Source organism: Dioscorea cayenensis, chromosome 1 (genome assembly GCF_009730915.1).
Source record: "Dioscorea cayenensis subsp. rotundata cultivar TDr96_F1 chromosome 1, TDr96_F1_v2_PseudoChromosome.rev07_lg8_w22 25.fasta, whole genome shotgun sequence".
NCBI lineage: Eukaryota > Viridiplantae > Streptophyta > Magnoliopsida > Dioscoreales > Dioscoreaceae > Dioscorea > Dioscorea cayenensis.
In genome coordinates, this window is record NC_052471.1 from 119,277 (window position 1) to 131,715 (window position 12,439).

A 12,439-nucleotide genomic window follows, 5' to 3' on the forward strand; every position below is an offset into this window, starting at 1 on the left:
CCCCAAAAGCTCGCCATCATCTCTTGCTAGTTGCTTCCCGATCCCTAGGGTTAGGTTCTCTTCCTCTCCCTCTCTCCCTCTCTCCGTCCAAGGTCGAAGGGATCGAGAGAGATCGAGAGATGAGCTTCCAGGATCTGGAATCGGGTGGGAGGGCGCTGGGTGGCGGCCGCCTAGGGATAAATGGGAAGGCGGACCCTGCGCAGGCCGTAGCTGCCGGGGTTTTCCAGATCAACACCGCTGTCTCCACCTTCCAGCGCCTCGTCAACACGCTCGGCACTCCCAAAGACACACCCGAGCTCAGGGAAAAGCTGTATGGGACTTTACTTTTCTTTTGATTTTTTTTTTTTAACTTATTTTAATGATTTCGATCTTCTTCTTGTGTCTGACGAATTGTTCTTATTTGGGGATTTCGAATTTGAAAAAATTAACCTTCGCTTTGTATCTTTAGTTCCTTCATTTTGATCGGCCGCTTGCGCTCTTTGTAATTAATCCCTACATATTTGGATAATGAAGGGCGACTTATTAAAAAAAATGTCATTTTTCATTATTCTTTAATTCTTATCTGTGATTTCATCAACTTTTCATTGACAAACCTAACCAAAATGCCATCCTTTACCTTGACTATGTTTTCATGGAAAATATTTGTAACTTTATCTAGTTTCAATGCTGGTTTCATGGAGATGATGTGGAAGCCATTATTTATTTACTCTTAGATGGAGGGGTGCTAGCATTGAACTAATCAATTGACTGTCTGAACTCTCTGCTTTCAGCCATTTAGCATGCCCAACTCTGAAGCCCACATGATAGACGGTTTTAAAAACATAGTTCAGAATTGTTTTGATGTATTCAGTTGTTTCATTAACATGTTTCTAATTTAGTTAAGTTGTTGACAGGCACAAGACAAGGCTGCACATTGGACAGCTAGTTAAAGATACTTCAGCTAAACTCAAACAAGCTAGTGAAACAGATCACCTAAGTGGAGTGAGCGTGAGTGTGAATCCATTTTCTTAATTTGACTATCTCTATTTCATGAACTTCAGTTGTCCGCACTGTCCTTTGGACAAATTCTGCTACAATATTGATGGCAAACTTGGGATGAGTGCTTCATCTGGCAGGGGCTTTGTTTTCTCTGTCCAAGCAAGGTGGTCAATTTAGAAAAATCAACCTGGGTTTTAGTTTATCAGAGCATGAATTGCTTTTAGAATGCTGCTCCCATATAAAATAAAGACCACTAATTACTACTAGCAATTGAAAGCAAAAGTGGAAATAATCAGGGTCCTGTTCAGACCCTGACTACCTAGTAAGCAAGTCATTTGAGTGTTTTTGTCACTTGTCATGTCACACCAACTTGCTCCGGTTGAACTTCTAATTGCATGAGCCCAATGATTTTCTAGACATTATGGATTGTTTATTTATATGATGAGCCATGGAGGTGTGTTCATATTGTCTTTAACTTTAAAGTGCAGGCTAGCAAAAAAATTGCTGATGCTAAACTTGCAAAGGATTTTCAAGCAGTTCTAAAAGAGTTCCAAAAAGCTCAACGGCTTGCGGCTGAGAGGGAAACCGCCTATTCCCCTTTTGTACCCCAGTCAGTTCCTTCCAGGTATTATTAGTCATATAGAGTTCAAAGGCGGCTTCTTTCGTTTCAATATTTATAATAAAGATAGTTAACATTTTGGTATTAAGTTCAATTTTGCAATAATCTATCAGCCTGCTTTGCTTTTGTAAAATATGACGTGAACTTAATTATTATAATGGCCATACTACATTAGAAATTGTTGGCTGACATTCTAGGAAAGAAAAATCAATGTTTTTCTTCACTGAAATCTGTAAATGAGTTCTTGGTATTTTATCTGCTCAATGGACTTTGTTATTCTTATGTGGTTTTCATCGTACATTAGTTTACAACCATACTATATATATATATATATATATATATATATATATATATGGTCTTCTTATTCTTTGCGAGCCAAAGGAAGAGCTCAGACTTCTTTTGCATTTGGTTACCACATTACCTGGTTTGTCCGGTGGACAAGTTGCATGCAATGAAGTTTCTGCCTCAGGCACTTGGCAATTGTGTGCAAATGAAACCAATACTCTCTATATAAGTTGAAAACTCATTGGAATAAATAATCCACTGGGGTTTTGTTTTTCCTTGAGAGATATGTACAAACTTCATCATCAACAACAATAAGAATTTATTAATCCCAACTATTTGGGGTTGGTTACATGAATCCTTCTCTTCCACGTTCCTGAATCAAGAGATGTACGTCTTGCAATTTTAAAGAGTATCCTTTTTCATGAAAAATGGCCATAGCGGCGGAACTATGTATTTCTGCTTTTGGCTCTCAATTGCTTTGAAGGCTATGTGGGTCTTCTTTGTTGGGATGAGAGAGGTGATTTGGAAGAGTAGATAATTAGAGGAGAGGTAATTGAAGACACAACCCACTATTAAAGATATTATACTCCTTTATACAAGGACCGTAGGACTCTTCTAGATTATACTCTAGGACCTTCTGCATTTAGTCCTTCCTCAATATTTTATACAAGATATTATTCATACAAGATATTTTGATAATTCTTTAAAATATTCTAGAAAGATGATTATAGAGATAATTAAGATGTTTCTCTAAGCTATTGTAGGTAATAGGCTTTGGGCCTAAGTTATCTTGACCTAAACAATTAGGCCAATCACTTGGACTCAACCGTTATGGACAAAATCAAGTTCACTAATCTACATTCTGCATATACTATGCTGTGGTGGTGGGCATGTTTGTGTGTCTGTCTTCTCTGTCTCCTCTCATTACCTCATTTCTGCACAGAAACTAATACATTCTGCATATACTAAATCAAGTTCACTGATCTACATTCCACATATACTATGTGTGGTGGTGGGCATTTTTGTGTCTGTCTCTGTCTCCTCTCATTACCTCATTTCTGCACAGAAACTAATAGTGTGACCAATATGTTATCGTGCAGCAATACTGTGAGTGAGGTAGATAGCTCTGATAAAGCACCCGAACAACGTGCACTGCTGGAATCCAGAAGGTGAGTTGGTGTCTTAAGGTGCCTAGCATTTTTGCAGGATATAAATCTTACATGTAGAATTCGTGGTTGAGATCTAATCAGTATTGTGTTGTGTGCTAATCATGGTTATTTTTTAACTCTTCCTTATTGTTTCCCAACTTTAGTGATCTGGAGTGTGTTTACTTGGTTCTCTTGTTTTTAGTTTGTCACTTCTCAATATGAACCGTGATTGAATATCTCACTCATTTTCTATCTATGAATCATTCCATTGCATTCTTTGTGCAGAGTGCCATTTGTTGAGGAGTCTAATCAGTGTTCAACAATTATCACAGCCAAAGTTTTATCTAATTGTTTTTTAAGCGTCTCATTGTTTCCTCATTTCTTGGTTGGCAGCCCTTATGTGATATGCAAGGATTATCCTTTTTACCCTGCATTTGGTTTCATTGTTGTAGACAAGAGGTACTGCTATTGGATAATGAAATTGTCTTTAATGAGGCCATCATCGAGGAGAGGGAGCAAGGCATACAGGAGATCCAGCAGCAGATTGGTGAGGTAAATGAAATCTTTAAGGACCTTGCAGTACTGGTTCATGATCAGGGAACTATGATTGGTAAGTTTTCCTTTTATCGAGGAGTTACTATCTTTCCAAGGATGGTCTCATCCTGTTCTTTTGGGCCTTTCTGATTATTCTCTTTATTTAATGGTGCCATGACTTTTGCAGATGACATAGATTCCCACATTGAGAACTCGCTCGCAGCAACTGCACAGGCTAAAACACAGCTTGCAAAGGCAGCTAAGACACAGAAGTCTAATTCATCTCTGGTAATATAATCTGGCGTCCGTGCTTCTTATTCTGTCTGGTGATGAGGTGCTATGACTTGACTGTTCATCTTTTTAATTGATGCAGACATGCTTGCTCTTGGTGATTTTTGGAGTTGTCCTTCTGATTGTGATCATAGTCCTGGCAGCATAATAAATCGAAGGTGTTCCTGGATGTTCTCAGCTTGGTTTGGTGTATGTAATAAAGTATATAAATGTTGTGGTCTTTTAAGTGTGTGCTGAATATATATGGCCGAGTTTCTATGGTGTTCGCGCAGGTCTTTCTTTGGATTTTGTGATCCTAGGCTCTGTGATGTGTGAATGAGCAACAATTGTCTGCAGACCATGTAATATGAAGATTCTTCTATCAATCAATATATTCAAGATTCTTTGTTTTTAATTAATTAATTAATTATTACTATTTTCATGAAAAGGTTGAAAAGCAGAAGAACGAAAAAAAGGGGGCTCTGTTTTGACTTTCTGACAGTGGCAATTGCTGGTTGTGTTATATCATGAAAATTTAATGATAGGACAATTTTAGGTGGTTTGGACTTCGGCGCATCTCTGGTGTTCTTGCAGACTATATCCTATTCGTCAAGTACATCTTCAGTTAAAATAAAAATTTTTCAAAACTCACATTAGAACGTTTTTTTTTTAAAAAAAAAAACAAACACAACTTGTTTGCATGGATATCTAGTAGTTTACATGGATATGTAGACGGATATCATATTTTCTCTAAATTTTAAATAATATTTAAATTCATAGCAATAACGATATTAATCGTTTGATTGTCAATGTATTATAACAATGCATAATACAATAAATGATTTGCAATTTCATAACAAACATATTTTATGATTTTATTTCCAAAATTTATTTTCCAAATCGAGTCTAACAACTATGTTGTGAGAAAAAAAAAATATAGATATATATATAAATAGAGAACATTTTTTAAAAAATTAAAATAAAAAATGAGTTATTGCTAATAACTAACTGAAAAAAGTTTTTAAAACAAACAAGACCTAATTTGTTATGAAATTGGAGTAGAAAATAAACATAAAAAAATAAAAAGGGAAAATTTATAAACAAATATTATGGTTTTCCACTTTTGCAAAACAAGTATAAAAGTTTATTTTTTTTCATTTTTAAATTATATGGTTTTTCGAAAAATCATTAACAACAAGTTATTAAACTCACAACGGTAAAATCATCATTTCATTTAAAAATCAGGACTAAAAAATATATTAATTTTTCAAAAACAAAATCATATTGAAAATGGGGTGGTTTTTTAAATAAATTGATTATTTTGCCTGGTGAGTTAACACCGGCTTATTAAACGGTTTTTCCTTTTTCCTTTTTTTTTAAAAAAAAAAAAAAATTGCGGGAGAAACCATAGTTTATAAAAGAAACAAACTTTTACAAGCTCAACACTTAACAAGATACTACTGCTAAGAAGGAGGAGGCTAATGGGCCAGGGCTGGAATCACTTTCAAGTTTCAATCACGGTTTCGCTTGGTACAGTTCAGGAACAGTGCCATCAATCTATAAAAGTGGCTATCACCAGATCCCCAACTTGCACCAATTTAATCAGAATCAGAATGCGGTAGATATAAACATAGAAAAATAAAATAAATAATGATAATAACGAGATGCTGATGAACGGAGGAAACAGGAAACAGGAAACAGGAAACAGGAAATAGGAAGCATATTGCTGGCAATTAGGGTAGACTAGACTTGAGGTATTATGGCCTCCTCATTCATCAGTTACATGTGTTCTCTATTTAACTTCATCTCATCAGCCTACAACACTGTTCAACTGCTCCCTCACTTGTGGAATTACATCCAAGGGAAATGACTCTTTTAAGTTCAAGAGAATGGCAGCAGCATGTCCCGTGCCAGTTCATCATGTAATATCAATGAAGAAAGACACTTCTTCCAAATAAAACAGAATAGCAAAACATTTGGTTATTCAAACAGAGACTACGACCTTTGGCTGCAGATGAATGACATTGGCACAAACCCACATAAAAATCTGGGTCAACTAACAAGTTTTTCCAACAGAAGACACTTCTGATCTGCAAACATCCCCACGACAAAGTGGGCATACCCTGTGAGGAGTGGAAAACTTCAAAGTTTCAGAAACACAGGAAGAAAGCAACTTTCAATTAATAGGAAAGACAAACAAGTCACTAAGCAGGAGGCGTAGTATGCGTTCATCTTCAGGGAAACATGAGTTGCTTCATCTATTCACTAAATTTGGAGCTGTTAATTGGCTACCTTCATGTATGTAAGGCCATACCACTCATTATAACATCATATATATATATATATATATTCAGGCAAGAAAGAATATCTTAAAACAACTGATTGGGACTTAAAAGTATCAAACCAAACATATACCTGTGAATCTCTTTCAACCATTTGTCTATACATGTTTGATGAAACTCATGCTGACAGGGAAGTATTCTCATGCAATCTCCTTCTTCATACTCCATGAGGCAAATATAACATCTGTAATTCAATAATGTCCATGCATCAGGGTGGGGCAATGACGTTCTTTTTTAAAACAATAACAATTTGATAATGGACTCAGCAGTCATTTGAACTGAAAAATGAAGTTTGCAAGAACCTCAAATGGACCATTACCACAAGTTTTAGGATTTATCAGTCATGGTAGGGTAATACTTCCATAAAGGAGCAGTGTGATTAGATGAGCAAAGTTCAACAACAATCGAGTTCTATATTGGTTGGACCAAAGGCAGCAACAAATTGTACTGATTAGTATTATAAAGCTTTATTATTATTGTTGTTGTTATTATTATTATTATTATTATTATTATTTGATACAGAACATGATTAAATTAAAAAATGTGCAAGATAAAGGTGTGTTTACACCGGGTGGGTGAACCTACAAGAATAAGACAGCTCTCTGCAAAAAGGAAAATAAATGAAGCATAGCAAAGTTAGAAACAGATAAAAGAATTGATAATGTGCTCGCTTGGATACATTCTGGCCTAACCATCATGTTCTGCTGACACAAGGAATGATGCCCTCCAATGGAGAGTTGTATCCAAAGTGAAATAAGCACTCTGTTGTATTACCCTACTCTAGGTTCTATTGTGTCACCAATGCCATAGGTCACCAAAGTTTGTGTTTGCAAGCCTCTAATTCACAAAAATTAACGAGGGAACAACATATGAAATCTTGTGCAGCAGATGCAATGGCAATAAATGTTAAGTAGACACTCACTGAGCAGCATCCTCGTTTGTGTACTTGTGTGGCCTTGTGTATATTCGCACTGGCATACATTCAACAACATCCTTTGGTGCAGGAATAGAGCCAACTGAAGAGACAGAAGGGCGGGATGACAGGGCTACAGATTGCTGGTGGATCTCATCCAAAACCTAAATGCCATAATTGTGAATAAGCAAAAATTCTTTTAAATACACTAGCATGATGCAGTTAGTTTCTTAAAAAAAAAAAAGAAATCATCCAAGAACTATACCTCAAAAAGTGCTTCTGCCAACATAACGATTCTTGAAATGCTGGCCCGTGTGCGAGTATCATCATCAGGATTGGCAGCATGATTGCTTGTCCTGCATGTGCAACGACCTGTCCGATGCTGACCAGACAAAATACATGATCTATCATGTCCAGGAAAGTTCTCAAATCGACTACCCATTCTCTGGAGGGCACGAACCTGCTAATAGAAAATTACTCGAGGACAATTTTCCATAGATACAAATCTCACCAAGGAAAATGATGTAGTCTGCATTACCTGTGATCTTATTCTCCTTCTCCTTTCAAGGAATGCTGACCGGTGTTCCAACCAATCTCGATTACTTGCTTCTCTCATCTGTGGGTTTTCAGAATCATAATCACGGACATGGTCCACAGAACTTCCTATAGTGTAGGAATGGTTACTAGATAAAGTTGGCAGGTCACTCCTTCCAGATGAAGATGGTGACCTTGTCCTACCTCCTGTTACTCTTCTACCACTATGTCCTGAGGACCTATCTTCTAGTGGCATTGAACCAAATAATCCCTCAGAATTTGAAGTCCTCCGAAGAACCCTGTCACGAAGCCTCCCAACACTGAGTGTTCTACTGAACCTAACACTCCCCTCAAAGGGCTCTTGAGGTCCAGAACGCCTAGAAGAGCGGCCGATCCTTATATTCACTGCTTCCACTTGATCTCTATCAGAAAAGGCACTTCTAGATTCAAGGCTTGTATTGTTGCTGTCTAAACTATGAACAACATTCTCAAAAACAACATTTCCAGGTGTTTCATCGCTGTTCTCTTCAGAACCATCAAGGTCCATATGGGCACGGTCAACCCCCCTGTCAGTGTTAGAGAATGAGAGGCTAGCTGAAACAGCAGAGTGGGCCTGTGATGACCCCAAACTTGCGGTTCTGCTTAGCCTGAAACCAAAGGGAGTGCGAGAATGGCTTGAGTTGTTTGATGATGACTGGCAAAGGGATCCTTCATTAGTGGAACTGCCACTGGCACCAGAATCAGTTTCCACAATACCTTCTTGACTCCCCCCATCATTTTCAGTAGAGATCTTATTTGCTCTAGGAACTCTAAAAGCTATGCAGCCATTGCTGCCTTCTGGGTTAGATTTTGTTGCAACTACCTCTGTACATGCAGTGCCTTTCGACCTAACATCCTCTTCTTCGATCTGGAAGCAAGAAACACAGATTGCAGAACTCAAGTCCTCCTGATTTCCGAAAACTCGACCGTCACCCAGATAATAGCAACAAACATATGGAAACTATAAATTGCTTTAATGATATATAACCGATATGAAAAAGACAGATTAATTATGTGGCATCGGGTAAGGCAGAGATATTCCTCCCCAGCTGTGGCTAGAGCTCTACCAGAACATATGCATGTCTTGACGCATGCGTTATACACCAAATATTACAAAATTAACAAGGGATAAAAAAATGCAGATCCAGAACAAGGTCTGGCAGTCATGTTGCAACCTATGGTTTAAAAGACCAAAAACCTTCAACATTCAGCAATATTCAAAATACTAGTGATTCTGATCACTGACATTGTCAAATGCATAAAGCCCAGTTACTGAATCTTGCATAAACCTAAACCAACCGACTAAGGAACTTGAGAGATGATGTATGGAAATTCATCAAATGCTGAGAAGGCCACATGGTAAACCACAGGTGAGAGGCTCCAACAAACTTTAAATTGTCTATCTACTGCATTTCACAATTAGACTTATCACACAATAACTGTTCCAACAGCTCAAATGCTTGAGCGTTTATCTAATACAAAAGCTGGGAAAATTTCAGCTTGAGAAACATTCAATTTGTTCATTCATTATTGGTCCTTCAAAAAAAAATAAAAATAAATAAATCTAAAAGACAATGCAAGACCGATACAAAGATTGCAGCTTTTCACAAGAGTAAGGTCCAAATCATAGGAAACAAATCTCAAAATTGAATCTTTGCAGTCACTAAAGGATACCTGATCATCGTGAAGGGTGGACGGGGTACCAAAACAAGAAGAACCGAACACCACTCTAACACCTTTCGACCTTGGTTCCCGACCTCCGCCGCCGGACGATGATGAATGTGCCCCGCCGGCGGCCACATCCTTGCTGGAACTGGATCCCATGACCTTTGTCTACGAATCACAACCTTCAAGAAAATGCAGCTCAAAGTGTTTGAAAAGAAGAAGAAGAAGAGAGTGTACACGTGAGAGAAAGTGAGAGGAGAGGGAAAGAAGGGGATTTGGTACAAAAGGAAGCAAAACTCTCGATCCACGAACAACGGGAGAGAGAGAGAGAGAGAGAGAGAGAGAGAGAGAGAGGAAAAAAATACAATATTTTCCCCTCTTTCTTTCTCTATTATTTCTGCGTTTCTTCACAAGCACATCTCTGAGACCACCTAAGGAGAGAGATAAGAGATGGAGTAACCGAGGGTGAGTTTAAGAGAGCATTTTGGTGTATTGTAGTAGTTTGATTATTCAAAAGAGAAGAGATGAAGAAGAAGAGGAAGAGGGGAAGAAGTGGTGCATTGAAGGACGCATGTTTTCCATTCTTTTGTTTTGTTTTATATTTTGAATGCAATGAAATGAAGAGGTTGGCCGTTTGTTTGCAGCGAAAGCCGAAGGTGGCATCAGGCATCAGGCATCAGGCATCAGGCATCAGGCATGGAACGGATTGGAGGAACAACTGATTAGCTTGCTAATGCTAGCTAGCTACCACTGTTTTTTGCTTTAATGTGGACCTTGGTCAGCAGCAGACATCAGTACTAGAACTGGTTGAGAAATCGCTGTTTGATGTTATGAATCAATGACTCAGTAAATAAAACATAAATAAATAAATAAATAAATAAATAAATACAGAGCAGATTGGCTAGCTACAAAACAGTCAAAGGCCTGAGCTTTTTGAAAGTTTTTGAAATGGCACAAATCAGACTGTCACAGAAAGAGAGAGAGAGAGAGAGAGAGAGAGAGCAATGGCATGCTTGGCTCCTCTTCTTATTTGATACTTGATATCCTCTTTACTCAATTCTTCTCTTTTTTTTTTCACATCGTGGGTGGTTATGGAACATTCAAAAAAAAATGAAAAGCGCATGAAGAAAAAAAGCCGTCATTTGCTGCAAGTTTTCAGGATATAACACACACTTTGGTGAAAAATACATATCAACAGCGCACTTATTCCTTCGAGAGAGGATCTTGCAGCTTGCAAGGGAGATATCTACCGTCCATTGGACATCTTGCGGTAGTCACAGCAGCAAAAAATAATTATAAAAATAATAATAATAATAATTTGTAATAACTGGTTTTTGGGACGCACACATGACTTGATGGCTGTGCCACGTGCATGTGTCTGTGGCCTAAACCAAACCACTTGATTTGCGCTGAGAGAATCAATGCAAATCTGACACTATCCCTGCATACCCTACGATGTCCATCCAATGGTTGCAAGTATATATATATATATATATATATGTGTGTGTGTATTTAAAACTAATAATACTAACTCATTTACAAAAAATATTGATAGTAATCAAGAAAAAAACATAAAAATCAAAAGCAAGTTTAATTTTTTCTCCTTAAACTGAGAGATCAACAAAAGTTACAAAGGTGTTAGTGATGAATTTGAGAGCCAACTCGATGTCTAATGTCTACAAGAAAGAGGTGGTATGCTGCAGTGTGGACCCTGAGCACCCACCAGGAAATTTGTGTCCGGGTCTTGTCAAAAGAGAATCAGGATACATAATTCAATTGAACGAGATTGCTGATTCTATGCAACCCCTAGAACAGCAGTAATTCAATGTTCACATATAAATATTAATGCAGGCAGGCAATATAATACTGAAATCAGAAAAATAAAAAAAAAAATTCATTGGATATATCTGTTTCGGATGCAAAATATGCATATGATCGTGCTAGGTGTTTGGCATTGTGTATGTGACTATGTGTGCGCTCGCGAAGACAATGATCATTATATTATGAAAAACAAATTAACAAATAGATTGCCGTTACTTGTTAGTGCTAGAATTGAATAATTATTTCTGGTGGTGGACATGAACTTTTAAGAACATGTCAGATCATGCTTTGATGTGTATGACTTCAATCCCTTTCTCCTTCTTAATTATATATAAAAGTTCTAGACCTTTTTCAGTATGTGGCTTCGATTTGTAAGCGGGACCATGCATAGTTTGGTATCTGTTCAATCATGCACATTATTTTGGGCTGGGAAAACTAAAGATTAAGGACTTTCTTTTTTTTTTTTTAAAGAAAAAAAGCAAGGAAAAAAAAAAAATCTTTCACTGGTTTCAAGTTAGCAGACACTAAACGAATCAAATTTATTAATTAAAACCGAAGCTCAATGATAATATGGAACTGGAAATTGCCTGACAGTTGAAGATGAGACATTGGAGGAAACCAAACCCAACCCATCAGAGTCAATAAATAAGCTTTGGGTTTGATCGCCTCCAATTCTCACATTCAAAACTGGACGAATAGAGTTTAAAATTTTCCACCTATGGAAGAGACAAAGCTTAGATAAATTGATAAAATGTTGGAGGAAACTAAAACAGAATTCTTGAGCAGAGGCCAAGAGGGGAGGAGGTTCAATCTCTTGCAACTCTTACATTCAGAAGCACCAAATAGTACTGACTGAGAGACAAAAGGGTCTGATATTTATATACATTTATTTCTGCTTTCTTTCTTTGGCAGTTAGAGTGGTTAATTTCGCAGAGTACTGTGCAAGTATGTTCAGATGTTATTCCCCTCCTGAGTCTCTTCTGTCTTGTTCTGTTATGCTTGGACAAACGTGAAGTGCGTGCTCAAATTACACAGATATTTTTTTGATAAAAGAATAAATATTTACTTGTAACAATCTTCTCATTACAGTGTCTATATACTGCGCATGTTGCCCACCATGACCATCAACTGCTACTATGACTTGAGATGGAAGGTAAAATGTTATTGCTGCAAGGTGTGAAACTAATTAATCACATTCGATACTAAATATTACCAAAATAATTAAGTATCTTCCTAATTATTTATTATTGCAAGGTGAAGCTAATTATCATGCATTCCTTAAGGTACAGAA

At 37.2% G+C, this 12,439-nt stretch overlaps 2 protein-coding genes across 4 annotated transcripts; one reads left to right on the forward strand and one right to left on the reverse strand.

Annotated features, from left to right (window-relative positions):
* Positions 1-4,237, forward strand: LOC120261367 (syntaxin-22-like). Its single transcript, XM_039269243.1, has 7 exons — positions 1-310; positions 894-987; positions 1,467-1,603; positions 2,983-3,051; positions 3,483-3,640; positions 3,752-3,852; positions 3,938-4,237. The coding sequence occupies exons 1-7, from the start codon at positions 120-122 to the stop codon at positions 4,001-4,003; spliced, it is 816 nt and encodes a 271-aa protein (XP_039125177.1). The 5' UTR covers positions 1-119; the 3' UTR covers positions 4,004-4,237.
* Positions 4,238-5,419: 1,182 nt separating this feature from the next.
* On the reverse strand, positions 5,420-10,344 carry LOC120279245 (E3 ubiquitin-protein ligase RNF6). Of its 3 annotated transcripts, none has more exons than XM_039286153.1 (6): positions 9,337-10,344; positions 7,628-8,569; positions 7,355-7,549; positions 7,099-7,253; positions 6,250-6,360; positions 5,420-5,974 (listed from the first exon to the last, which is right to left on the reverse strand). In XM_039286153.1, exons 1-6 carry the CDS (start codon positions 9,484-9,486, stop codon positions 5,887-5,889), a joined length of 1,641 nt encoding a protein of 546 aa, XP_039142087.1. In that variant the 5' UTR covers positions 9,487-10,344; the 3' UTR covers positions 5,420-5,886. The 3 variants fall into 3 exon arrangements, with proteins under 3 accessions (XP_039142087.1, XP_039142227.1, XP_039142160.1); XM_039286293.1 differs by having other exon boundaries at positions 5,424-5,974; positions 7,628-8,530; positions 9,337-10,342; XM_039286226.1 differs by having other exon boundaries at positions 5,424-5,957; positions 9,337-10,342.
* Positions 10,345-12,439: the final 2,095 nt, after the last annotated feature.

Coding starts and splice junctions, on each gene's coding strand:
- LOC120279245 (XM_039286153.1), bottom strand. CDS start 9,486: ATGGGATCCAGTTCCAGCAAGGATGTGGCCGCCGGCGGGGCACATTCA. Junction 8,570..9,336: donor CCACCCTTCACGATGATCAG/GTATCCTTTAGT, acceptor TTCGGAAATCAG/GAGGACTTGAGTTCTGCAAT. Junction 6,361..7,098: donor ACAAACGAGGATGCTGCTCA/GTGAGTGTCTAC, acceptor ATTGAATTACAG/ATGTTATATTTGCCTCATGG.
- LOC120261367 (XM_039269243.1), top strand. CDS start 120: ATGAGCTTCCAGGATCTGGAATCGGGTGGGAGGGCGCTGGGTGGCGGC. Junction 311..893: donor CCCGAGCTCAGGGAAAAGCT/GTATGGGACTTT, acceptor AGTTGTTGACAG/GCACAAGACAAGGCTGCACA. Junction 1,604..2,982: donor CCCCAGTCAGTTCCTTCCAG/GTATTATTAGTC, acceptor GTTATCGTGCAG/CAATACTGTGAGTGAGGTAG.